The 25,764-nt window shown below is 44.6% G+C and overlaps 1 protein-coding gene across 5 annotated transcripts in view; it reads left to right on the top strand.

Annotated features, from left to right (window-relative positions):
- The window catches only part of USP35 (ubiquitin specific peptidase 35), a 26,899-nt gene extending 1,135 nt beyond the window's left edge, over positions 1 to 25,764 (top strand). For 4 of the 5 annotated variants that reach the window (XM_015636076.2, XM_033516501.1, XM_015636069.2 and 1 more), the window contains exons 2-11: positions 8,901 to 9,597; positions 10,767 to 10,902; positions 14,741 to 14,870; positions 16,250 to 16,351; positions 18,186 to 18,344; positions 19,101 to 19,294; positions 19,416 to 19,509; positions 20,988 to 21,094; positions 21,893 to 23,108; positions 24,199 to 25,764. In XM_015636076.2, the coding sequence (XP_015491562.1) occupies positions 8,916 to 9,597; positions 10,767 to 10,902; positions 14,741 to 14,870; positions 16,250 to 16,351; positions 18,186 to 18,344; positions 19,101 to 19,294; positions 19,416 to 19,509; positions 20,988 to 21,094; positions 21,893 to 23,108; positions 24,199 to 24,369 (2,991 nt within the window). In that variant the 5' untranslated portion in view covers positions 8,901 to 8,915 and the 3' untranslated portion in view covers positions 24,370 to 25,764. Of the gene's footprint in view, positions 1 to 4,657; positions 5,097 to 8,900; positions 9,598 to 10,766; positions 10,903 to 14,740; positions 14,871 to 16,249; positions 16,352 to 18,185; positions 18,345 to 19,100; positions 19,295 to 19,415; positions 19,510 to 20,987; positions 21,095 to 21,892; positions 23,109 to 24,198 lie in introns of those variants that run through there. The other variant, XM_015636062.2, reaches the window with a different exon arrangement.

Below are 25,764 nucleotides of genomic sequence, written 5' to 3'. Positions count from 1 at the left end.
GATGTGCTTGTGGTGAGGGATTCAGGAGGAATATTCGGGGTGAAAAGTGTAGGAGGGGTGCTCAGGGGAAGGGGTGCAGATGGAGTAGTTGGGAAAAGGAGTCCTGGAGGGATGCTCGGAGTGAGAGATGCAGAAGTGCTCTGGGTAAGAGGTACAGGAGGAGTGCTCGGCATGATGAATGCTCTGGGAGAGGGATTCAGGAGGAATACTCAGTGAGAAGGGTATAGGAAGGGTACTCAGGGGAAGAGATGGAGCAGTATTCAGGGAAAGGGATGTATGGAATGAGGGATACTCTGGGTGAGGGATGCAGGTAGGCTACTCAAGGGAAGTGGTGCAGGAGGGGTGCTGGTGGAAGGTGTTGCAGGAGGGATGCTCAGAGGCAAGAATGATTGGCAGTTGGGATGCAGGAAGGAGCTGGAAGTAAGGGCTCTTTGACGGTCAGGATAGAGTTGGTGTTCTCAGGAACTGGGATGCTCTGAGGGAGGGATGCTCAGGATAAGGGTAGGGGTACTTGGGAGGGATACTGAGAGGGATGTTCTGGGGTTGGAATGTAGCAGAGGTCTTGGAGGGAGGTATGCAGGAGGGATAGTTGGAGTGAGAACTGCTCAAAAGGCTGAGATGCAGGAAGGATGCTCAAGAGAGGAATGCTTGTAGGGAGGAGTTTGGGAGAAAGGCCCAGGTTTTGGGATTCCCAGAGAGATGCTTGGACAGAGGGATGCTCTGTGGTCAGGGTGCAGAAGGGAATGGTGGAGGATGGGTGCTTGACCATTTGGCTTTTTGGGAATCAGGCTATAGGTGAATGCTTGGAGGGAGAAATACAGGAGCAACATTGGAAAATGGGGGTTTGTGCATTCCCCCAGTGCCTGCAGGGCCGTGCAAACCTGTTTATAAGGCAGCATCTTGTTATAACAAACTGGCCGAGACAGATTCAGGTTTTTCCCAGGGAAGCTGACCTGGGGAGAGACATCTAGGGATGTTCCCCTCCCATAGGGATCCAAAGACTCTAAAAGTGAAGGACAAATTCAGATTAGCTGAAATACAATCCAATTTCAGGTTAGATCTGCCCTTGCTTGGACTTTGCAGGTGTTACTGAAGAATAAAAGCAGATGTTGAAATATTTGCACTGCTGTGAGGTTTTCACAGCACTTTGGGAGCTCAATTGTGCTCTGCTGCATCAAGTGGCAGGGAAATTTTAATGGCATGCCGTACCTAGACAGAAAGGATGCAACTGAGCTTTACCTGAGGAGGGGTCTCAAAATGCTTTGGGCATCTTTGTGATGGAGTTCATAAAGTTTGCCATGGTCTCACTTGGAATTCCTGCTCTCTGAATTGGCTGATGCAAAGCCAAATATATTGGGAGCTGGAGGGAAACTGAGGTCTCAAATGGGAACCATACCCCATTTTTTCCTTTCCTGAAGGCACCACCAAAAATTGGAGATCTGTCTCCAAACAGTGAAGTAGTGTCTGATGAATCCCAGGCAGCATTTTCAGTATCTGCCCTCAGTCTGGTATGCTTTGGTGAACAGGACGTGGTTTTTCCTTGGGTTATATCCAGGGTTTTAATTTCTGTACAGAGACAAAAGCAGACAGAAACCTGAAGAAAGAAGAGTGATTTTAATGCTATAAATACATTCAGGAAAACAACCAGCTTTCCGGAGTAGATGTTTTTACAGTCTCCAGGAATAGTGATAGCAAGGACGTTGGCCTGAAGGTCAGTGCATGATCTGGGCACTTCTGGTATAAAGCCTTATGGAAGTAGGGTGTCACAGCCAAGGCTGAGAGCTCTAGCTAAGCAGGAAAGCAGAAGTCTTTTGGGGAAAGAAAAGGAAGATCTTTTCAACTGGAGGATGCGAGGAGGAAAACTGGGAAAAACTTACCTATTGCAGGCGGGACAGAGCTTTTGGGCATCCAATGCCAAATAAATTCAGAGAAATCAAAAGCACCTGGGGTGGGTTGTTTTTGTCTGGAGTTGGTGCTGGGCTCAGCCACAGAGTCATTGGCTTGTCACTGCTGGTCTGGTAGTTAGAGCAAGCCTTGCTTCATGTGCCTTTTTCCTCCTGCTGGTTTTCAAGGGAGAGGAGAGCTTAATTCCTTATGTCTTGCTTTCTGTATCAGTACCAGGATGGTTGGTAATATGCTAGTGATGGTTTTGAGATGCTTTATTAGAAAAGGATACCAGTAGGTACCAGAGATGTCTGTATGTGGCTGTTGACTTAAGGGAAGGAATGGAGCTGGCAGGAGGAGTCTGGAGAAAGAAAGAATGAAATTCCAGAGCCTTGGGCTTTATTTGGTAGTGCACGGATTGCTTTGATGTCCACCCTTAGCTTTTTTTTAAAATTTGATGATTAAGTGCCTAACAGCAAAAAACAGAGCAAGAGAAGAAACTAGGGGATCTGTGTGTACCAAAGGGATCAAAGAAGAAGCACTGGGGAAATAAGAGAGCAGGGTAGGGTGGGTAAGATAGATGGGTTGAAGTAGGGCAGCCTGCCCAGCACTGTCACTTGGAGAGGACTGATAGAATTGCATGATGTGGTCAAACGTATTTATGTTTTAGAGGAAAAAAGAACAATGAAATACATGGTACTGCAGAAAAAAGGAAAAGGGTCTGCAGTAGTCTGTGGATCTAAAGTATCAACAAATTTTAAAGAAAGTAGGGACTACTATATGATAAACTTAGGCTGATTGCAAATAACTATCTTCTGGTTGGTTACTTTTTTGAGTTGTCTAAAAGAGTGTGGCCACAAGAGAGGAACTCCTTGTTCCCAAGGTGGAGCTCCTGATGTACAGCAAAGCTGTGCAAAATGCCAGCAGTCCAGCTGGGTGACAATGCTTTAAATAAACCTTCACTCTCTGGAGAGAGCAGAAAGCTACAGAGCTTTCTGGAGAGAACTGAAAGCTACTGTCCTGTAGAGCGTAGGGACAGCCTCCTGCTCTGAATCTGCTACTTCCTGTGGTGCAGGGCAATGTCCTGCTCCAGTTCTGCTGCCTGTGGTGAAGGACAATCTCCATCAGTGCTGTACTAAAGGCAGTTCTGATTCTGAGGATAGAAAAGCATGAAGAGCCTCCTCAGCCAAAAGTAATTAACTCTAGTGAGTAGGAGACACACAACATGAGTCCAATCTGCTACTGGAAAACAGTCTGGGACAGGAAGCAAGGAATATGTGATCTCCTTGAAATGAGAAGGTGAATTTAAAAAAAGCAGATTATAATCACATGCAAAAAAATTCAGCCAGGCTTCTGTGCTGGCATTTTTTTCCCTGTTATGACTGCAAATGGGTAGAGTCTCACTTCTCTTTCTAAAGGGCTATTTAATGGGATTTTTCTACAGTTATTAGCTCTGATTTTCTGCTTAGATCTCATAAAAAATTACCTGGTGCTCTGCTATGCCACAGCACTTTATGGGGTTCAACTCAGCAGGTGAAAGCAAAGTACAGTGGAGCATTGCCATTGATGTATTTGCAGGTCTGGAGAGGTTTGGCTGCTGACTCTGTCACAACCTACTCCATCTCCTTGAGCAAATGCTTTGATTGAGATTGGTTGGAAGGGACCTTAGAAACTTTCTATGATTCTATGGTCTCGATGTGCCTCAGTTTGCATATTGCTACAACAACATGAGTATCTATTAGATGTGGTAATCGTGTGCAGGCTGTGGTTTTCCCCTTCTTAGCTGGCTGAACAGAGATGTACTTTGAACCAAAAAAAATTCTCTTCACCTATGAATTCATTGGACATTTGTTCCCTGCAAAAAAAAAAAAAAGTCAATAGAACACAATTATTTTGATATTTCTGGAAAACAGAGTCAGAGAGGTGACAGCAGGGCTGGTCCTTGTAAGAAGTTGTATACCAAGTGGTATCATGGTAAATTCTGTAGGAATTTTAGAGAATAGGGTACTTTTTGTGCTCTAGGAAGGCACTATGTGAGCTCCCTTTTATCCTGCAGCAGCTCAGCATGCTGCAGGATTGAGCCCTAATTGCCTGGCTGCCTGGAGCATGCAGCAGGAATAGCAGTAATGTCTTGGCTGACAAAAAAGAAACTATTTTGGCAGGAGTTAAGGACAATAAAAGGTGAGTCTCATTTCGGTACTTCCAGACCTCCAGGGAGTTCAGGGAAATAGATATTTTTCTTTTTAAGTCAGAAGCAAACCACTTTATGTATCACTCTATATTTGGATGGTGGGAATTATTTTTACTTCTTTAGTGGTATTTATCAAAGTCTCCATGATGCCATTGTAGGAAATGTGCTGAATTTATTACTAAGGTTCCCTAAAGGTAAGGTACATCTTGCATCTATGTTTTCAGAGCTTTGTTAAGAGCTAGGGTGGGGGAACTGGTACTATATTCAGCAAGAAGTACTGAGGAGACTTTACTGGAAATCTGCTGCTGGCAGGGCTAACGGAATGAATTGATTTAGAAGTAATTGGATAGATTTCAATTGAAATGGATCCCAATTAAAGAAAAAGAATAGGCAGAAGAGAGCTATAAGTACAGCTTGAAACAGTACAGAATATGAAGACTAGACCCAGGCAAAGTCAAAGGTGATTTTTCGTCCTGAGGTTGAGTTTTGGGGTTTGTTTTTGCAGTTTACCCATTTTAGAGAGTGACACTAAGCTGGCCAATGATGCTTTTTGCTTAAATTCCTTTTCTCTCTGGTTTCAAGAACATGCTTGGGTGCCTGTCCTATCAGGGACCCATCTTGTGGTCAGCAAGCATCTTTGATGTCTGTAAGGCTTTTGAGATTATGCCCTGCACCATCCTTGTATCAAAGACAGATATATGGACTGCTAATTGGGTAGGAAGCAGGCTGGAACTATCCTAGGACCTTTCCTTTTTAATATTTTTTATGAATAACATGGAGGAGCAGATGACAGGGCTGCCATACAGGAGGGCCAGGACATGCTGTGGCTGACATGAACCTCATGGAATTCAACAAGGACAAATGAAAAGTATTTTGGAATGGATTCAACTGGGATGGACTGACCCCTTGAACTGTTGAAGGCTTGGGACTGACTATCTGGGGACTCACTGGGGAGCAGTTCCCCAGTGCCTACAAGGAGGTTATTCAGGAGATGAATCCAGGCTTTTTGCAGGAGTACAAGGTAGGTGAATGAGAAAAAACAGACATAAATTTAAACAAAAGCTTCCAATTGCATAGAGGGAAACCCTTCCCACTATGAGCTAATTAGAATAGGAGCTGGTTGCCCAGGGTTGTTGTATGATTTCCATCCTGGAATATTTTCTAGATCTTCATGGATAAAGCCCTGAGCAGCTGGGGTTGATTTTGGCTGTGGATTGGGTTTGGGCTAGAGACCTCTCAAGGTTCTTTTCCTCCTCATTCTGTGATTTTGCCTGTATTGTTCCTGCCAGTCATTCACTGGGGTAGCAGAACAGTTTTGCCATTTCATGAGATTTTTTCTTTTTCTCTGCAAAGCTCCTATTGTGTACTCTGTTTTATGTGAGCTACAAAACAGATGGGAACCTCAATGTGACTCTTCAGTTTAATAATTAACTCTTTGACCTTCTACTTCATCCTTGTGTGCTCCAGGAACTTGTTTCTGTTCACATGCAGGAATGAGCCAATCTTCCCAGCTCTTCAGTCTTGGTGCTGGTGAGGAAGAAGTACAGAAAGGTTGTTCTACTTCAGGAACACTCATTATAGAAGCCTGATTGTCTGAATATTTAGTCTCTTTATTTCAGTATTAAACAGAGGAGAACCAGGGACCAGATCTCCAAGGCAGCATTCAGCTGCCTGATAATGAACTGTCCTTCCCTCTCCTACAGTTCCCTGGGTTATTTATGACACACTTCCAATTTCTACAACAAATGAGACTGTGATCTTACAGACAACACTCCAAATCACTTTACTCCTCCACTGCAAAGCTGATTCACTTTCCAGGGACGTCTTGGGAGAGGGGGGGAGAGTTAATATCAGATGCTTAAGCTAATATTGTTCTGAAAGCATCTAGAGTTGTGCTTGTCTTGAATTAGCCATCTTAATTCCTAGCCTTTGACATGTGTATGATCTTTTAGTGTAGAATGCTTTTTCTAGTGTAGTTTTAAGACTATAATATTTATTACTGCATATTACAAAGCCACTTAAATGTTGCTTTAACATAGTGCTAAGATTATAATATATGGCCTGGCTAGCATCCTTCATCCTGGCCTTGTCTGGCCACACCCAGGGAGCAGTTTGATCTACCCTGGTACCAGCAGAAGCATGGGCTTGTTTGTCCCCTCTTGCTGACACCAGGTTCATTGGAGAGGTGCAGGTGGGACTGTATTACCTAAAGGCCAGCCTTGTTCTGTAAAGCCCTTCATTGGTGAGGAGAGCATGGACCCTTCATCACAAGGTCACCTCAGGTGGTTCTCCCTGTGTGTCTTCAAGGTCTTAATGTCCATATAAGTCACTATGATGTTTCCTGCTGAGGCAGATGGTTCTTTGGGACTTGTTTGCCTATTGAATGTGGAGGGAGTTTGTTTCAGCTTTGTCCTGCTAGACAGTGTCAGATGCAACCCAGTTGCACTCCAGGCAGCAACATTGAGGAAGCCCATCCTCCTGTCCCTTTCTGTGATCAGCCTGAGGAAGAACCAAGTCATTTTAGGAGGTGCAAGTTTATCTCAAAATTCAGATGAAATTGGACTCTTTGCATCAAAAATTTGGGTGAAATTTGGCAATACTAGAGTAGGTAAAAGCATGATCATAGTGGGGGTAGTAGTGGACAGCCATCACATCTGAGAGAGACAGCGAGAGGACCCAACACGACGTACACTAGGGGACTGTGGTGATTTATGGGGTTAGACCTCAAAAAAATGTGGCTATTATTTGGCCATCCTGCCTGTGTGGTGTTTCCTAATCACTGTGCCAGACTCAGCACAGATTGCTTCAGGGAAGTAATAGTGAGACATAACCAGTGACAACTGTAGATCCTTCTATCTCCTCCTGGCCCCTTATCTATGTGCCAGATGACCAGGGTGTCTGGGCTCAGGCTTTTGCAGAGAGGAGATGAAAGGGGTACCAGCCTGACTGCAGGTGTGTGCCAGTTTGTGTCTGGCCAAGACAACCACTGAACTACAGCAAGGACAAATGCTCCTCCTGATTTTGGACTGTCTGCAAGCCCCATCTGCTCTCCACGTTGACTTTTAACCTTTGCTGATACTGTGGTACTTTCTGTTTGAGGTGAAAAGACATCTGTGGGATTTTGTCTTCTATCTTGTCCCCGTTTGCCACTGGTTTAATGCAGGCTGGTCCCTCGGGAGTCCTGTTTATATATTCTATCCTGGGAAAACAGTGTGATGGAGAGCATTAGCTTTGCTGTAGCTTGTTGCAGGGAAGGCAGCAGTAATGCTTGATGGGGAAAAATAAATCCAGCATGTGAGCGGAGGAATGTATGAGTCAGCAGGCAGGGGCCAGAAAAGGCAAGGTGGTTCTTGGAGAGGCATTGATTGCAATGTAGTCTGCAGTCATGGCTGGATGGGAGGTGGCTATATACATGTATATATATTTATTAATAATGTGGGGGTTTTTTTCATCCTGTGAGATTGTGGGGAAGCAATGATGGGAAGAGGTGATATTTGGTGAGGTGGGAAGCCTTTCCAGCCAAGCAGCTGTGAGTCAGAGCTTGATGTTTGTGTCTGGCATGGTTTTACTTCTTCACCCTCAAGCAGCTGTCAGCCAGGCAAAAAGATACTCTCAGGTTTACTCCAGGGATGGCATGGTCCATGGATGGCATCTGCTGAGGTCTCTTCTGGATGTCATCTGTGAAAACCATACTTGGGGTACATGTCATCTGCATTTATATTCTTTGTAGACCTGTCCACTTGAAAAACTCCAGATGCTTCCCAAGTGCTAATGAAGGATCTTTTAACCAACCTCACTAGGAACTGGTGCATGTTGTTCTCATTTCACAGATTAGGGAGCTGAGGAACAGAAAGGTGGGGATTATTATTCTGGTCAGATACATGAGTGTGGCTCATTTTAGGCTATAGGCAGAAAGGGTCCTTCTCCAAACATCTATTTGTGGAGTGCATTGCACTAGGGGGACTTGCTGGGGATGAGTCTTTCTAGTCTCTGTGATACATTATGAGAAATCCTGACTGTCTAATTTTATCACTCTATAATATGGGGGTTTTTTTGTTTGTTTGTTTTGTGGGGTTTTTTTTTTGTTTTTTTTTTGTGTTGTAGTGTATTTAACACCTGCTTATAAATGTTATTCTGAGCTTTTCCTTGGGAATTACTTGTTGGGTTTTTTAAAAAAAATTCTTCTCTAATGCTTTATTGCTGGTGAATTCAGGCTGTGACAAATGGGGAACTTTGTCTGACTCTGCAGTTTCTCTCCCAGCTCGCTTTGGTCTCGCATACAAATGCGGCAGGTCCCTGGGGAGCAGCCAAGACTGCACCACTCGGATGGAGTGGCTGGCAGCACGGTGTAGATGTTAAACAAACACCCCTGACATTGCACAGAGAGGCTGCAATCCCACCTCTGCTTCCCTGGGCTTTTTCTCTCCTTCCTTGAATATGAGTACAATCATTGGGACTGTCTTTGCCTCTTGAGGACATCTGAGCCAGCAGACACCAGTGTAAGACCGTGGCTCCCTTAATTTCCCACTTTTCTCTTCTGTGGGTCTGTAGATGGTTGTTTGCAAGACAGAAATGCTCAAATGTGTGATTAATCAGAAGAAGTTCTGTATCTTTGTATTCATTCAGTTTTGGGGGGCTTTAGTCTCAATCAAACATCACTGGAGTGGACACTTTTCTGAATACTACATGAAAAGGCCACAAGAATTATCCTCTTCAGAGTGGTTCCAGATAGCTCTGCTTATGTGACCTCCCTTGCCCCAACCTGGGCTTAAAAGCTCGGCAGACCCTCCTTGAACTAACCTGCTGCTTTGCCCCTCTCTTTTAGGAGCAAGGAGCAGAGATGGATAAGATACTGGAAGCTGTGGTGATGTCCTCTTACCCCAACAATGTGAAGCAAGGTCTTGTGAGGCGCGTTATCGAGGCAGCAAAGCAGCCCATGGACAGTGAGCAGTGCTGGTCCATGCTGGAGCTGTCCACCAAGCTTTATCTCACTGGGGACACCAAGTATAAAAGAGAGATTGGGAAAGAGGTTTTGGAGGTCTATGGCCATTATCACCCAGAGGAATTTGAGGAATTCTTCAATGTCCGCTTCCTGCTGAGTCTCCTCCAGGAAGGCTATGGACCTCTGGGGAAGAGAAGCCATTATGTACTTGATTATATCCAGTTAGGACTGCAGTTTGTCCTGGAAAGCCCATCAGCAAACAACATCTTCAGCTTACTGAGGATTGAGGTGCTCCGGAAAGTCTGCGAGAGGCCCAGCCCCAAGCAGTGTGCGAAGATCAGCAAACTCTTAATGCAGCATCCTCAGTGCATTCCCACGGGAAAACACCAGCTCTTGTTCTGCCAGCAGCTGATCCGGTGCATCGGGCAGTTCCAGTGCGTCTCTGAGGGGGAAGAGGAGATCATGGAGTTCTTGGAGCAGGTGAACAAAGTGAGTGGTCTGCTGCAGAGGATCTGGAGGACTCAGACCTCAGCCATCCTGCCCTCTTTGAAAGAGCTGTTCACCATAATTTCTTCAACAGGTAATTTAAATATAATAATTAAAAAAAGACCGGGAATGTAAACATTGGTTCTGATGAAGTCAAACTCAATTAGTTTGACATCTTGCAGGGTTTTCATCCACTACAGAAATGCAGCCACAGGTGAAATATAATAGACAAGCACCTCTAAAAGTTACTGGGGCTCTGAGCTGGGAAAACAATATCACCCTGAAACCAGAGAGAGTCTGCAGACAGAAGCTGTTAACAGGATTGAAGCATTTGCAGCACAAGTTTGTGTTCAGCACTTTCCAGCATCAGCTGGGCTTAAGGGAAAACATTTTATCTGCAGCTCCTTAGAGTGGAACTTGAGAGCTTTTAGAAATGCTCCACTCTTATGGCTGACTTGGTGGTGCTCTGCAGCCTGCTCCCTGCCAGAGAATAGGGATAAAGCTAAGCAGTTATTTCTCACTGACCTAGAGGTATGAAGCCCTACTGACTGTCTGAAGGGTGACTTCTGACTGAAGTGCCTCTTAAAGTGAGACAGACAATATTTATCCAAATTCTGGTGCCTTTAGGTTATTGTGGAGGGTTTAAGACAGTTTTTGGAGGTACCAGTGCCATGAAAGGCTGGTGAGCTCCTGCTTTAGCTATTCCTAAGACCACAGGAAATGGGTTTTTCAGTATGATGTCTTCATCCATTGGAAGGAGGCCCATTTCCAGGCAGGCAAAATTGCAGTTGCATCTTTTTGCAATTATTTGCAGTATTTAGTAAAAAGAGAGCAAACAGAGGAAATTTGGTACCTGAGTTGGGCCAAACACATGCTTGTGATCTCTTCCTCCCTTGGGGCTACGTATGGCTTCAGGGAACAGCCATCTGCTAAGATCCAGCTTCATTATGTGCTGCACTGGGATTTGAGGAATTATCTTCCTAGCACAGCTAACAGTGGACTCTACACTGCTCATTGGCAACAGCTCAATATCTGCTCCATGATGTGTGGATTGGCTCTTGGGGATGTGGTTTAGTGGTGGACTTGGCAGTGCTGGGTTAAGGGTTGGACTTGATCTTGGAAAGCTTTTCTAACCTAAACAATTCTATGATTCTATTTTTGTGGGCAGAAATTATTTGGTTTTTAGGACAAGAAATGACCTAGTGTGCCCGGTTTTCCTGTCAGCTAACATCTTCATTACTGGGGGCCATCCCTGTCTTGCAGAGGAACAGGAAGCTCCCTCCAATGCCTTGGCCAGTGTGGTTCAGTTTGTCCCTCTGGAGCTCATGGATGGCGTCATAAGAAACCTCACCAATGATGACAGCATCACTGATGTGCAAATGATGATGGCCATTGGCAGGTAGGAGAGGCTGTGTGAGTGAAAGCTTCAGCTCAGTTTGGAGAAATGCTCTGTGTGGTTTTATCTCAAGCTGCTTGGCTGGTGTTGCCTGGTGAGGAGTGTGTAGGGAAAAAGAAAACTTCTGTATAATTTCTTCTATCCCTGAGGTCCCAGAGAACTAAAGAGTGGTTGTTGCTATGATTATGGATATTATTATATTTGTTTGGTTTAATTTAGTTTCTTAGAAATAAATTGTATTAAAGAATGTCCAACACAGGCTATCTTAAAGACATCTGATGATTTTTTTTTTCTTCTGAAGCTGCTGAGGGCTTTTTCTTCCCAGAAATCTTCTTTTCAGGATTTCCTGATGACCTTTTTCTCCCTTGAGAAGGACATCATCTTAAGCCATCAGTCACAGCTAAAGACTTATGTGAGGGGGATTTCCAGGTCCCACTTTGGCCTTTGTCAGGTGGTAGTGCTGCAGTTGGATAGGCAGAGTCAGTGGAGACCTTGTCAAAGCATGATGAAGAGTAGAGGGTGAAATGCTACCTGATATATTCCAGACCTGGTCTTTGCAGCACCAGTGCCCTCTTTGGCATCACCACATCTTCTTTGCATCCTTATGTCCAAGTCCTACAGCATTTCTGCGCTCCAGTGCCTTGCTCTGCACTTACTCACGTGTATCTTCAATGATCTTAAGGATATTTTCCAGCCTAAATTATTCCATGATTCTGTCTTTAACCCATTCTTTTCTTAGAGCTCTTCATTTAAATAGATGATATTCACATGCAGTGGTGTGTGCACTTAACACAAGTGACTTGATGTCACTGGAAGCGTTTTTTTCCTCTTCTTGTTACAGGGAGGGATTTGTGTCTCCCTCCCAACAAGGTTACATGACAGAAACACGTTATTCCTGATGGGAAGTTTATACATGCAGAAAAGGGTTACTTCTCTTTTGCTTGCTGGGCAAGGTCATGCTTTTCCCAGAATCCAGAGTAACCCAAGACAAAATATTAAGTTATTAGTTCAGTTCCTAACCCACTTCTCCATCTTTTTCTCCTTCTGGACACTTACTGCTGCAAGCTCCAGACGGTTAATCTTCTAAGAGTTTGAGTGTCTAAATACAGAGGCTGCCAAATCAATTGCATCATTGCTTAGAACATTCTTTGTCACGAAGAAGGACAAATAAATATTAGTCAGAGCCTGCAAAATGTAATTAAAGTAATTTAGGAGAAATGTTGGTGTTTTGGCAGCATGTCTGTGGCAAGAGAGTCCCTCCAAAACAGCGTGACCACAGGCTGTTTGATGTGTGTGCTCCATGCCTAGAAAATCAAGGGAAAATGTACAAATTTAAGGATCTTTTAGCTTAGAATCCGTGACAAACTGCTTGCGCCTAGAAGTGTCTTCTGAAGTTTGGGTTTGGGAGTAGCAGGAAGTAAACTGGATTTAGGGTGGAGCTTCTGGTCAAGCATGTAAAGAACAAGTAGTGGTAAAAAAAAAAGCAAGGCTGTCACCTGCTGGCATAAGTGTACACCACAGTCTCTTTTACAGAGTTTGTCTATTTTTAGATGAACTCTATTATTGTGCATCTGTGACATAAGAGGTATTCACAGATTTGGGTTGTGTTTTGTTTTGGTGTTTTTTGGTTTGGTTTTTTTTTTGTTGTTGTTGTTTTGGGGTTTTTTTGTTTGTTTTTGGGTTTTTTTTGTGTGTCTGTTTTGTTTTGTTTTTTCCTGGGGATGTATCTATTCCAAAGAGCCCAGGTCCAGATGTGGGAAGCATCTGCTGTCACACAGCTGTGCAGGCACTCGCTATCTCTGGAGATCAGGGTCTGGGCTTCTAAAAGTTTAGCATACCAAATCGATTACTCCTTTGTCAAATTAGGGTTATCACTACTAAAACATTTGTGGATTGTGCAATGTGAATTTAAAATATAATTTCTTCCTACTGTAGCAATATGGGCAGCACTGTAACTTAGCCACCAGTGCTGGCAAAGTATAGCTTCAAGCAACTAAGGTTATTTTATGCCTCTTTAAAGAATCTAGGGAGAAAAAGGAGCTTTGAATCTCTGGATCAATCTCCCTGCTTTATAGCTTTGACATTACAGACCCCTTTCATGAATGTTTTACTCTGCTTCTCAAAGCAGGACAATTCTCCCACTGCTGTTCTTTCACAGCTCTTCCACCACTGGGTTGCTTTAGTGGGTGAAATCTCTCTTCTGACAGCCAGTCTGTGTGTATTTCTGGCCATCTTGCAGTTCATTTGATGTTATGCCAACAGAAATAGCTGAGCTATCTGTTGCCTCCCTGGTGTTTATTCCTTCAATATGTGCAGGAAGAGCTGTCCCTTCCCATCTCTGCTTTCTCATGGCTGTGCTAAACAAGCCCAGTTATTTTAAGCTTTCCTTGCAGGAAGTGTTCTTCATTTCCCCTGCTACCTGAACATGTTTCTTCAACATGGTTCATTGGTCATGGGCACAGATGGTGGTGTTTGTGCACCGTGTTCATCATGACAGCCTCACCACAGCCTCAGATGTCACTGTTTTGCTCTAGAGGCCTTTCCTTCTGCACCACAGATGGTGCTGGTCTTTTCCATGGCTGCTGTTACACTGGGAACTTGTAGTCACCTGGTATCTGCCTGGTTGTCTTCAAGCAGATGAGTTACTGGAGCCTCCACTCCTAGTGGCTTCCATGCCTTTTGAATCAATGCATTTCCTTCCAGTTCTACATTTCTAATCCTCAGGGTCTTCCTTGTGACTCCTTGATCTTGTGTTGATGCTGCTTGACAGCTGTGCATCTTCACATACAGTGATCACATGGCTTTCCTTGCTCTCCTCTGGGGCAAATGTCTGTGCAAGCTTCTCTGGCATTTGCTTTATTATCCAACTTGGTTTGACTTTTATTATTTTTCAACATCTCAACATGTTCTGCTTTTAATGATTTTTTTTACTGACTAGACTTCAATTTTCCCAGTTCCTTGTAAACTTCACTAATTCCTGCTCTTTGCCTTGTGGCTGTTAGTTATCTGTCTTCTCTTCTTTTGATTTTGCATGAGATACAGGTTGATAAGCAAAAGGATTTGACTGGGTAAATTAGCTGGACTCTGGTGTAACCTGAAGGTCTGGGGTATCTTCAAATCAAAGGTACTGAAATGGTCAGCAAAGTTTGATACTTGGAGATCCCAAGTCTTATTTACTTCCTGGCTGTTTAACATGAAATTTAAACAGAACCAATGTGTCTTCACTTAGTCTTAGGTTATTGTTTTATGAGAAACTTCTGTAAAGCACTTATGTCTTGCAGAAACATGGCTACACATTGGTTAAATGACTGGAAATTAATTTTTTTACTTGTGACATTCAGGAATAATTGGCTTCTACTAGTTTTCACATGGCATTTTTAAAATATGTTCTTGGAAATCAATGTTTCCCACACAAAACTAAATTATGTGAATCTGAGTGGTTCTTTCTTACCAGTAAAAATGCAGAGATTAAACTAGTATAATTTGTTTTCTAATGGTGACAATGTGGAGACCTCAATCAAACCCTCACATGAGTAGTATATAGAGCACTGCACCAGTTTTAAAAACTTGAACTTGATTAGACCAAAGTTTGTGGAAGAAAATCCCCACTTTACTTGATGGATGTGGGCTTGATCCTCTGATGAACCACAGCGTTATGGTGACATTGGGGTATTTCTACTTCGGGCTCTGCTGTGCTTTGAATAACATGTGAAATGCCTTGTGAAGAGCCTGTCTCATCCCAGTGACTGGACACCAGTTTGGAGGAGGTTTGACCCAGAGTGGAGCTTGACTTTTATAAGACATGCATTAAATTTATTTAAGAGTTTGTGTTTCATTTCAGGATGATTGACTGGGTGTCCTGGCCCCTGGGAAAGAACATAGACAAGTGGATAATTGCTCTGCTGAAGGGTTTGGCTGCAGTGAAAAAGTTCAGCATCTTGATTGAAGTCACTCTTTCAAAAATAGAAAAGGTCAGTTGGCTCTTTTAAATGTGAATGTGAACCACAGAAATACCATCTTGTACCTGAAATATCACCTTGCCTTTCAAATGACAAGATGAGATACATAGAGCAAAAAAGAGTTTGCTGTCCCAAGGGATACTGATATTGCAGCTAGGAGTGATGTTCAACCTGGGATTCTGCAGGTTGTGGTCTGCAGAGGCACTGATATCTTAAAAATTATGAAATAAAGTAGCCAAGGATTTTCAAACCAGTTGAACACTCTCCTTCCCGAACTGTGAAGCTCTTGTAAAACTTGCTTTTGGGAATGTGACATGCTCTCCTTTGACCGTGCCTGGGTCATTGCTGGCTGGCACAGGCAAAGTACATATCAGTGAGCGTATTAATAGTCTACAGAGTCACAGGTCAGTTTTAAAGCCTGTGCCCTGGCTTAGTCCTTTAATCAGTGTGGATAAAGCCCTTGCTGCCGTTGCCATTACCTGTTTCAGCAGTGAGTACTTGCTATCTCAGAAAACTGTGATGAAGCACTGAAACTGGTCACTATTTCAGAACTTTTTCCATTCTGTGGTCCTACTCTGCCCTCCTTTGAATGATGGGGATAAAACCTGGCTGAGCCGCCAGAAGAAGTCACAGTAGAAACTACTAAGACAGGGCTCTTAGGGACATGGTTTAATGGTGGACTTGGCAGTGCTGGGTTAACAGTTGGGCTCAATGATTTTAGAGGTATTTTCTCACCTAAATGATACTGTCATTCTATAATTATCAGTAACGGAACATTATCAATAACTGCATTTGTGATCCCTCAAGTGCATTGAGCAGTGGGACAGTAGCCAAGCATCTTTGGCTTTTCTTTCTTTCCTTTAATTTTTAATGCATAGGAAAGGGGCACAGCCATAAAATAACATGTGATTTTTGGAAACCCCTCAAAAGTACTATCTGACAGCAGTAGAGGATATACAGGTATTTTTTGTAAAACAGAATAAATACCATTATGTAGCCTTTGAAAAAGATGCTTGCTTTTTGTATCTTTGTCTGAAAGGTTAGTGACAAAGTTCCAAATACCTGAATAAATTAAGAGGCACATTCTAGAAAATCTAGCATTCTGCTGAGCTTGCATGGCTTCTTCATGAGGAGATATGGAGGTGCAGCACAGGCATTACACAAGCCTGAAAGGGTGAGGATAACCCAAACAGTATTTTTAAGAGTGCCCTGAGCCAATACTTTGGGCAGGAGATGACCCTGGAGACCTAGTTACAGGCTAACTACCAGCATGGAGTAGGAAGAGACCAGCAGCCATGGTAGATGCCCAGTGCCTCTGTTTCCTGCTGTTCCATTCTGCTGGTTGCAGTGCCATCCTGCCTTCTCACTTGCTTTTTTTTCTCCTCCACCAGGTCTTCTCCAAGCTGCTGTACCCCATTGTGAGGGAGGGGGCTTTGTCTGTCCTGCAATACATGCTGCTGAGCTTCCAGCACTCCCACGAGGCATTTCACTTGGTAAGGCTGTGTCTGGCACTTGGATGTTGCTGAGTGTAACCCTGCTGTGGGGCAGCAGGGATAGTGGGGGGCCTAAGGTGGGGCAGATGTTGCCACTCTGGCATTGGAGTGCATTTGGGGGATCCTCTGCACTGAGAACATCTCAGAGTGCTCTCCCTGTGGAGGGCAGGGAATATGTTATTAAACAGCCCTTGCTTTTCCTAAGCGGGTGCCTCACTGTCTGTTGGACTCAGTGGGCCCCATTCCACATGCAGCTTTAAATTGTCACCAACATGTGGCACCCATTTCTTTAAGTGGTGGGTCATCTTTGAAAGGTTTGTACAGCATCAGTGCAGCAAGACCAGAAGATTGGATCAGAACACTTCACTACACAAATTCTCTGTTAAAAGCAAAAAACAACTTTTGGCAACATTTGAATATTCCCTTTTCATTTCCACAGTGATATTTTAGTTTGCTTTGCTGTTGGCACTAAAGCACAGCTCTGCTTCCTGCTGGCGTTGTCTCTGGAATGCTGAATTTAAAAAGTAAGGCTGAAGGCAAAAGCATGCTTGTAGTGATTGTACTGATAAAAGCAGTGATGAAAAATTACTCCTATTAATGTTTGATTTTGTACTTTCTCATTAAAGCCCTTATATCTGGCTTTTCACCTAAAGTTCACAGAATAAACAGATAAGGCTAGGAAAAAACAAAGCTAGCCAACATTTTCAGCTGATGCTTTTTCCTTTCTCAGCTGGAGATACTTTGAAGGAACCTTAATTTCTTGAGAAACTCTTTGGTTTCTAAAAATAGTCATTCCAATGTGTTGTCTTCAGCTGGGCATCAAATTTTCAAACACTCCAAAAGCTGTAGGTTGTTCTTGGCTTGAAGTTTCCATCTGTAGCCCATAAGCATAAATTTCCTCCTTTATTAAAAAAAATATTGAAAATCCAACAGGGCCAAACCATGTCTTTTTGTGTTTGCCCTGGCACTTTGGAAGGGTTTTGAGAAATGTTCCCATCACAGCTTGGCAAAATTCTGATGTATAAAAAGGTGCTGCAATTGATTTGCTTCCCCCAACAGCCTTTCCTGTTGGAAGGGAAATAGTTAAAATCTCAATATTATGTAGGGAAGGAAAAAGAGGAGAGGAAGAGAGGACCAGGAAATGGCTGGACTGGGGTCCTGACACTTTACTCCAGCATTGCACTGTGCTAAAAATAACCTAAAATATAAATATGAAAAAGGTTATGTAAGTGCCTGGGTCACTCTAGCACATCTGCAGGGTTGGAAATAGGTTATTAATTCTGTGTGCAGCTGCAGGGTCAGCAGAGGGTGCCCGTGAGCAATGGATAATTTGCATCAGCATCTGCTTGTGCATTTTTTACATTTTTGAGATGAAAGCAAAGTAAAGAATGTGCTGTTTGTATGCCTGTTGCCATCCATCCAACCATACCAATTTCAGTTCAGTATATTCTGTATAAAATAACACCAGAGCACAGCAGCCAACATGCCTTTTAGGCTAATCCCATCTACCTTGCAGGTTTGAATCCCTGCACTTGGCAGTCAGCCTTTCCTTTCCACTGTGGATGTGGGATTTAGGGGAGACTAAAGAATGGCAGTTGCAGCTCAGCAAAGCAGCAGCACAAACCTGCAGGTGTCATGCAACACAAAACACTCTAGGGTTGCCAAAATCAACAAGAGAGTTGCTGTTGAGTTCAAAGGGTGGAGGATGAAGTCTAGAATGGCACTGAACTCCTGTTCAGTCTTTTCTGCCTGCAGGTGAATTTCATTCCCACAAATGTATTAAAATTATGTGAATAATGTGGAGTAATTTTTGTAGTGAATTTTTCTTTTCCAGCTGCTTCCCCACATCCCCAGGCTGGTGGCTTCTTTGAAGAAGGAGGATTCCAATTCTGCAACCAGCTCCCTGGAGCAGCTGGCCGAGCTCATCCACTGCATGTTCTTCCGCTTCTCAGGATTCCCAGACCTCTATGAACCAGTCCTAGAAGCAGTTAAAGTAAGTCATGCTTTTCTCAGTCATTTTACTGCTTTCCATATGGAAATGGCATCTTTGTTGGTAGCCTGGAATAGATGGACTGTCCCACTGGTAGGGATGTCCTGACCTCAACACCTCAGATGGTGGTAGAAGAAAGGGGATTAGAATTCTGAGTGTGAGCCCTGTGTAGGCAGGTTGAAGGAAGTTACTTCTCTAATGGTGGGCCTGCAGAAGCCCTGATAGTGCCTGTAGGTTTTAGCTATAATATTATTCTCAAATGCCTCTGAAGGACTAATACAAACATGTAAACTATTCCTTGCATGGAGGCAGGTTCACATGAAGAACAGGAAATATGGGCTGTGTGAACTCCTCTAGCAGAGGAGTTTTGCAGTTGCCCATTACTAATTCTTCATGGGAAAAGATCAGTCATAGGATCATAGAATACCCTGAGCTGGAGGGAACCCACAAGGATCATCGAGCTCAACTCCTGACCCTGCACAGGACAACCCCAGGAACCACCCCGTGTGCCTGAGAGCATTGTCCGAATGCTTCTTGGCTTGGTGCCATGACAACTTCCCTGGGAAACCTGTTCCAGTATACAGCCAGTCCATGCTGGACACTTTTCCTAATATCCAGCCTAAACCTCCCCTGACACAGCTTCATGCTGTTTTCTTGTGCCCTGTCACTGATCAGCAGAGAGAAGAGATCGATGCCTGCCCCTCAGCTTCCTCCTGTGAGAATAGATAATGATTTGTAACACAGATCTCTCTTTCCAAGGCTCTCCCAATTCCAAATGAAGACCGGATTAAACACCTCTTGGGACAAAATGCTTGGACCTCCCAAAAGAATGAGCTGGCCTGCTTCTACCCACGCCTGGCATCCAAATCAGAGACGGGAAAGATTGGGTTAATTAACTTGGGAAACACCTGCTACATGAACAGCATCATACAATCTCTTTTCATGGCTTCAGAGTGAGTTTTTCCTCCCTTGCTCCCGTTCAAGACTGCTCCAGGGGGTGCTCGTCACTCCAGCCTTGCATGTCCCACACTGATTTTCCATCTCACAGATTGCATCTCTGCTTTTCTTTCACAGCTTTCGGCATTCAGTGTTGAATTTAACTGAGGGCAACTCCCAGCCCCTGATGACAAAGCTCCAGTGGCTCTTTGCATTTTTGGAGCACAGTCAGGTAATTATTTCATGTTCTAGTTATTTGTTTGGACTGTCGGCTGCGGAAAGGCTCGTCTCCAAGTTGCTTCCTGCCGGCTCTAACGTGCTGATAAGGAGCTGTGGATCTTGGTGGGTTTTTGTAATGGGACAAATTTTGTTTATATGAAGGAGGCTAATTTTGGGAGAGGTGGAGGGGAAACTCCTATCACCCATGAAAGTGGGCTATGTTCACACCAGGCTGCCTGTCTTTAACTTGTGGTCCTCTTGGGCTGGGCTGATGTAATAGCTAATGGTTTTGACAATGAAGTCCATTAGGTAATAGTTTACATCTGTGGTCAGCTGAGAAGCCTGTGGTGTGAAGCAGAGGTTTTGTTTCTTGCTGTGCAGGAAGGGAGAAGACTGGAGCAGCTTGCTTATCCCACTGCTGCCCAGCAAAGCACTAGCAATTGGTGAAAATTGTTTTAAAAGTGGTTTTGTTAAAAGGATAATTATAAAAGCCCCCTTAGATTCCAGGTCTTTAAATCTCTCTGTATGTGAAGGAAAGTAAAATAAAAATAACATCCTTAAACTAATTGTAAATATTTCCATGACAAATGTGACTCCTGGAGATACAGCTAGGTCATATCTAATTTCTCTCTTGAAAATATATCTTTCTGTCCCTAGAAAAACCAGGTTTTGGAAAGCCAGTGAATTTTCCCTTGCTGGGTAGCAAGTGATCCAGGCTTCTCCATTTCCCAAGCCTTGACTGTCAGAGCTGGCTGGTAGCATTGTGGTATTATGTCACTACAGATGACCTGGGGGGAAATATAGACATCCTGTTAGATTTAATATTTGGTCACAGAAGAGTCTAGGTTTTGATGGCAGTTTAGAGTGTCTGTGTTCTGTGATGAACAAGTACAGAAGCATATTTCCTTGCTGTGTAGCTGACGTTAATTTCCTTTCAGTTATTTTTCTTCTTTGGGTTGTTCCTAAAGTTACTTTTTTGCTAAAGATGGGTCTTTTTCCATGTTAATTAGACATCTGCTTCGTAATGACAGCAATTACATTACTGGTAACAGATTACCTGCCTGCAGTGATCTGAATATTTGGTGGAAGTTTAGTGGATTTTTTTGCCTTTTTTTTTAAAGAGGATTTGATGAGAGAGATCCTGATCAAATTAAATGGAGCAGCAAATTAAATTCAGGCTGAATTAAGTAGAATTATCTGGATCAAGCCAATAAACCATTTAAAAATTGAATAATAAACACATGGGTATTTTGTAGAAGTATATGTAAAATAATGTTTGAAATTCATCCTTACCATCCTGGCTTACAGCAAACCAAGGGCTGTGCACAGGGATTAGCCTTTGTAGGGGGTGAAAAGGGACCTTATCAAGCACAGAACACTGTGCTCCCAGTGAACCAGCCAGAAAACCCACTCCTCTCCCCTCTCCCTCCCCCTGTGTGAATTGAAGAAAAACTGCTGGGATTAAATGCATTTCTTCTGTGTTGCTGCCAGCGACCTGCCATCTCCCCTGAGAGCTTCCTCTCTGCCTCCTGGCCACCCTGGTTCACCCCTGGAGCTCAGCAGGACTGCTCAGAGTACCTCAAGTATTTGCTGGACCGGTATGTGACGAGTGCTGTGATCCCAGAGCCTGGTGACAACAGTGTCCCTAAGCCCCAAAGCCCGATGTTTAGTGCTCACCCACTTACAAACAGTGGCTGAGACTCAGAGGAGTTGGGAGAGTGGAGGGTTGGGATGGTGAGACTGGTCTGAGGCTCCTTAATAAAACCCTGTTTGGAAAATTTTAGGGGTAAGGTCAGAACTTAGTTCAACTTGAAAATTTCTGCCTTTGCTCTGAGGAAACAAGGAATTCATAAAATTACAGAGTCATTAAGGCTGGAAAAGACCCCTATGATTGTTGAGTCCAACCATTAACCCAGCACCACCAAGTCCACCACTAAATCATGTCCCTAAATGCCACATCTATGCATTTTTTAACGCTTCTAGGAACAGTGATTTCACTATGTCCTTGGTCAGTCTCTTCCAATGCCTGACCACCCTTCCAGTGATTTTTCCTGATATCTAATCTAAAATCACCAACCATAGAGTTTCACCTGACAAGCTACTCAGCCTAATCTGTAAAATGCTGATTTTTGACTTTAACCTAGAAATATCAAATGTCCCAGTCAGTGGTGTCTCAGTGATCCCTCTAGAAGTGTGGGGTCAGTGGCACATGAAGACTTCAGGTTCCCAAATCCTGTCTGACTCCTACCCACCTTTCTCCCACAGCATCAGACCCCTGGGTTCAGGCAGGTTAACTGGGATCAACCACTTGCAGTGAAGAACAGGAGCCCTACTTTAGAAACTACCTCTTGGTGTTATATTGATGCATAACACAGCCTTTTTCTCCCCTGCCAAAGATTGCATGAAGAAGAAAAAACTGGAAAAAGGATCTACCAGAAACTCAAGGAATCCAGCTTGATGTCTCAGGCAGTGGAGCATCATTACTTAAACAAGACATTGATTGAGAAGATGTTTGGGGGTAAAATGATGACAAAGATCCGCTGCTTGAAGTGCCTGAATGTTTCGTCCCGAGAAGAAGCCTTCACAGACCTGTCCCTGGCTTTTCCTCCATCGGACAGGAATGTGCGTGGGACCACATCTGTTCTACCAGTGGAAGAAATTGGTGCACAGTTCATTGAGCCTCCAGAAAATGCAGGCCAGCTTATGGGCTCTCCCTGGATCCAGAGGAAGGCCCCCATGGCCAGTGACAACGCAGCCTCAACAGTGTCGGTGGAAACATTAGGTTTCCAGGAACCAGGAGAAGCAGCAAATCCCGTATGTGGCAATGATGTTGGGGTAGATGCAGCCAAAGACCCTGTCTCGACTTTTGGGGAGCAGGCACATGCTCCCAAGGACTCCAGATCTGTCCCAGATTTAATCAACTATTTTCTATCCCCGGAAAGACTGACAGCAGAGAATAAATACCACTGTGAGAAATGTGCATCCTTGCAGGATGCTGAGAAGGTGGCAGAGCTGACAGAGGGTCCACACTACCTCATCCTCACACTGCTGCGGTTTTCCTTTGACCCACGGACTATGAAGCGGAAGAAGATCTTGGACAATGTCTCCATCCCTGTGGTGCTCAAGCTACCCATCCTTGTTGCTCCAGAGGAAGCTGAGGAGGTTTGCTGTCGTGGGAAGGATGGTGCTGCCCCAGGGAGTGGCTTCATGACTGTCGTGTACGACCTCTGCAGTGTGGTGGTGCATTCAGGCATCTCCTCTGAGAGTGGCCACTACTACTGTTACTCCAGGGAGTGCACTGACACTGTCCCCCATGGCCAGCCGCGGGATGGGGTGCCAAAACAGGCCTCTGACAAACAATTGGACTTTGAAATCCAGTGGTACCTCTTCAATGACACCAGAGTTTCCTTCTCCTCCTTCGAGTCAGTCAGTAACGTCACCTCGTTCTTCCCCAAAGACACCGCCTATGTCCTCTTCTACCGGCAGCGGCCGGGCCGGCAGAGCTGCCTGCTGCATGAGGCTCTGGCTGAGGCTGGCCGCCTGCATGGCGAACTCTCCCTCCACAAGGACTTGATGGAAGCCATTTCCAAAGATAACATCCTCTTCTTGCAGGTAACTCCTGCTGCTGTGCACAGCAGGGTGCGGTCCTGTGGCTGTCCAGCTAATGGGCCGCGTTCCCACCCATCTAGCAGCAACCACTGTCCTGTGGTTAAAATCCTTCAGATACCCACCCACTCCCTGAAGCCAAATCCCTTTTCGTTTTTAGCACCCAGATATAAACAGGTTATAGTTCCTGCGCTGAGGTTGGTACAAGACATCTTGTGGCTGTGCTTGGGGTTGACTTGCTATTGTCTGCTCCTGGAAGCTCAGCCTGAAATTTTCTTCAAAGTCCCTGGGAAAGACAGGATGATGGAATAGTTTGGATTGGAAGGGACTTTTAAAAGCTATCTAATCCACCTCCCCTGCAGGATGAGCAGGGACATCTTCAATTCAGATGCTTAGAGCCCCATCTGGCCTGACCTTGAATGTTCCCAGGGACAGAGCATCTACTACTGCCTCTCTGGGAAATCTGTGCCAGTGCCTCACCACCTTCATTGTAAAATGCTTGTTCCTTACATTCTACACTTTGTTCTCCTTCCCACCTTTACTCACTGGTAACTAGCAGTTCCTTCCTACTACCTCTGACATTCAACTGACACTCTGAGCCATTGCAAGCAAAGTAGGTTTTTTTTCCCTTTTTCTTTTCTTATGATAGAATCACAGAATGGTTTGGGCTGGAAGGGACAATCCAGTTCCAACCACTCTGCCATGGGCAAGGACCATTTCAACTAGACCTGGTTGCTCAAAGCCCCATCCAACCTGGCCTTGAACACTTCCAGGGATGGACATTCACATCTTCCCTGGGCAGATGGGTGAGCTGGGAATACAAACTGGAACAGATCTCATTCATCTGATGGAATTCAATGCTTTCCAAACAAGCGTCTCATATGACATGACGTGCACGTGGGGCTATTTGAGGGGTCCCTCCTCTCCACCCATAGGTGACATGGGAGGGCTGGGTTTGATTGCTGACCAGTTTAATTTGAAGGAAGCTCCCAGGGGGAACCTTACAGACTCTTGGCTTCTCAGGGGTGGTGGGAGCATCCCCCCACCTTTTATCTGCTGATATCCTTGTGCTGTTTTTCCCCCTTCCTTCTCCCAGGAGCAGGAAAAAGAAGCGAGGAACAGAGCCGCCTATATTTCTGCCTTGCCGAAATCCCCGCTGTGGTGGAGAGACTTGGACAGGGACAAGGATGATGACAGTTCATCTGGGGGCTGCAGCCCAGCAGCGGGTGGGGGTGGATCCAGCTCCTTCCATGGACTCGTCTTTTAGCCAACAGCTTAACCCAGATGGGCAGTGTTCATGGGGTCAACCCAAAGCCAGAAGCTTCTCTTCCTCACCCCGATGAGAGTGAACATCTTGGAGGAGGACTTGAGAAACATTTCAATGGAAAAGGTCTCAGGGGCTGATTTGGAGGCACCTGGAGGCTCTCGCTGCTTCCTATGCACTTGGTCTTCATGCCTTAATGTACCTAAGCTAACACAGAGATGAGCAGCTGCTGACAGCTCAGAGAAGTGCCCTTTTGCTTCAGCATAGCCATATCTTGCCTGCTGTGAGCCATGCCAGCAGCCTGGGAAGGTGACGGGGACAGGCATGGGAAGATGGACCCAGCAGGGCCCCGGGGATGGAGATGTCCCATGCACATCCCATCTGCAGCCCTTCCTGTGGCACTAAGTTGGTTCTGGGGCAACTCTGCTCAGTTATATTTCTTTTTAATGTGGTTTGGGAACCCACCATGAAAAGCTCTGAAGGTAGAAAAAAGTCTGACAAATGCCAAAATGCAGCAGTGCTGGTCTGTGAGACAGTAAGCTTTTAAGACAAGCAGTGGTAGGTCAGCCAGGGTGGGTTATGCTGCATTGCAAGACATCCAGAAGAGATTGAGGGGGACAAACCCCTCCAGCCAAGAGAGACTGACCTGATCCAGTTAGGGTTTCTGGGCTCCAGTAAAGACCCATTGGGTTGGTGATCACCTCTGGATACTGTTAGTGTGCACAGCAGGCCAAGACACACAGCTTGTTTTTCCAGATGTCTTTAGGATTTGATTAGTCTCTTTCTGCTGCTGTCATTTGATGGCTTTCTGGGCTGGATCTGCCCTTTAAAATACAGGTTTTCCCTTGGGATACCGCAGCAGATGACAGAGCCTCCCTAAACTCATGACCTATTCTTTTTGTTGTTTTAAATGCTGATTTGCAAGGTGAGTACCCCAACCAGATATGTTATATCAATCCAATATCAATATATACTATGTAAACCAATGTATTATATAAATCAATAATGGGATAGGGGCTCATTCTGATGGCAGATGGCAAACTCAAGCCCCAGGCAGCACATCTACAGGACCACAGCTCCCTCCCATGTCCCTCCCTAGCTGTTTTCCCCTGCCTGCTCCTCCTTCACACCTGTAGTAGAGATTTCTCTGGCTCAAGTGGCAGAGACTTGTGCCTTAGGTCCTAAGTGCAGGGCCTAATCCTGACCATGGACTATTGGGGTAGGAGTATTTTTAGGAGTGTTTCTGTGGAGGAAAAGGCAAAGCACAGACATTACTGTGGGTAATGTGTGCAGAAAGTCTGCTAGAGGCGACACTTGGGGTCAAGTATCTGGTGTATACCATTATATTCTTTTATTTCCTTTGCTATCTATAAATAAAGGAAATTAATTCAACATACA

This window comes from Parus major, chromosome 1 (assembly GCF_001522545.3).
Source record: "Parus major isolate Abel chromosome 1, Parus_major1.1, whole genome shotgun sequence".
Taxonomy (NCBI): domain Eukaryota; kingdom Metazoa; phylum Chordata; class Aves; order Passeriformes; family Paridae; genus Parus; species Parus major.
Note: the sequence above shows the minus strand (reverse complement) of the source record. Positions and strands in the feature narration are given on the sequence as shown.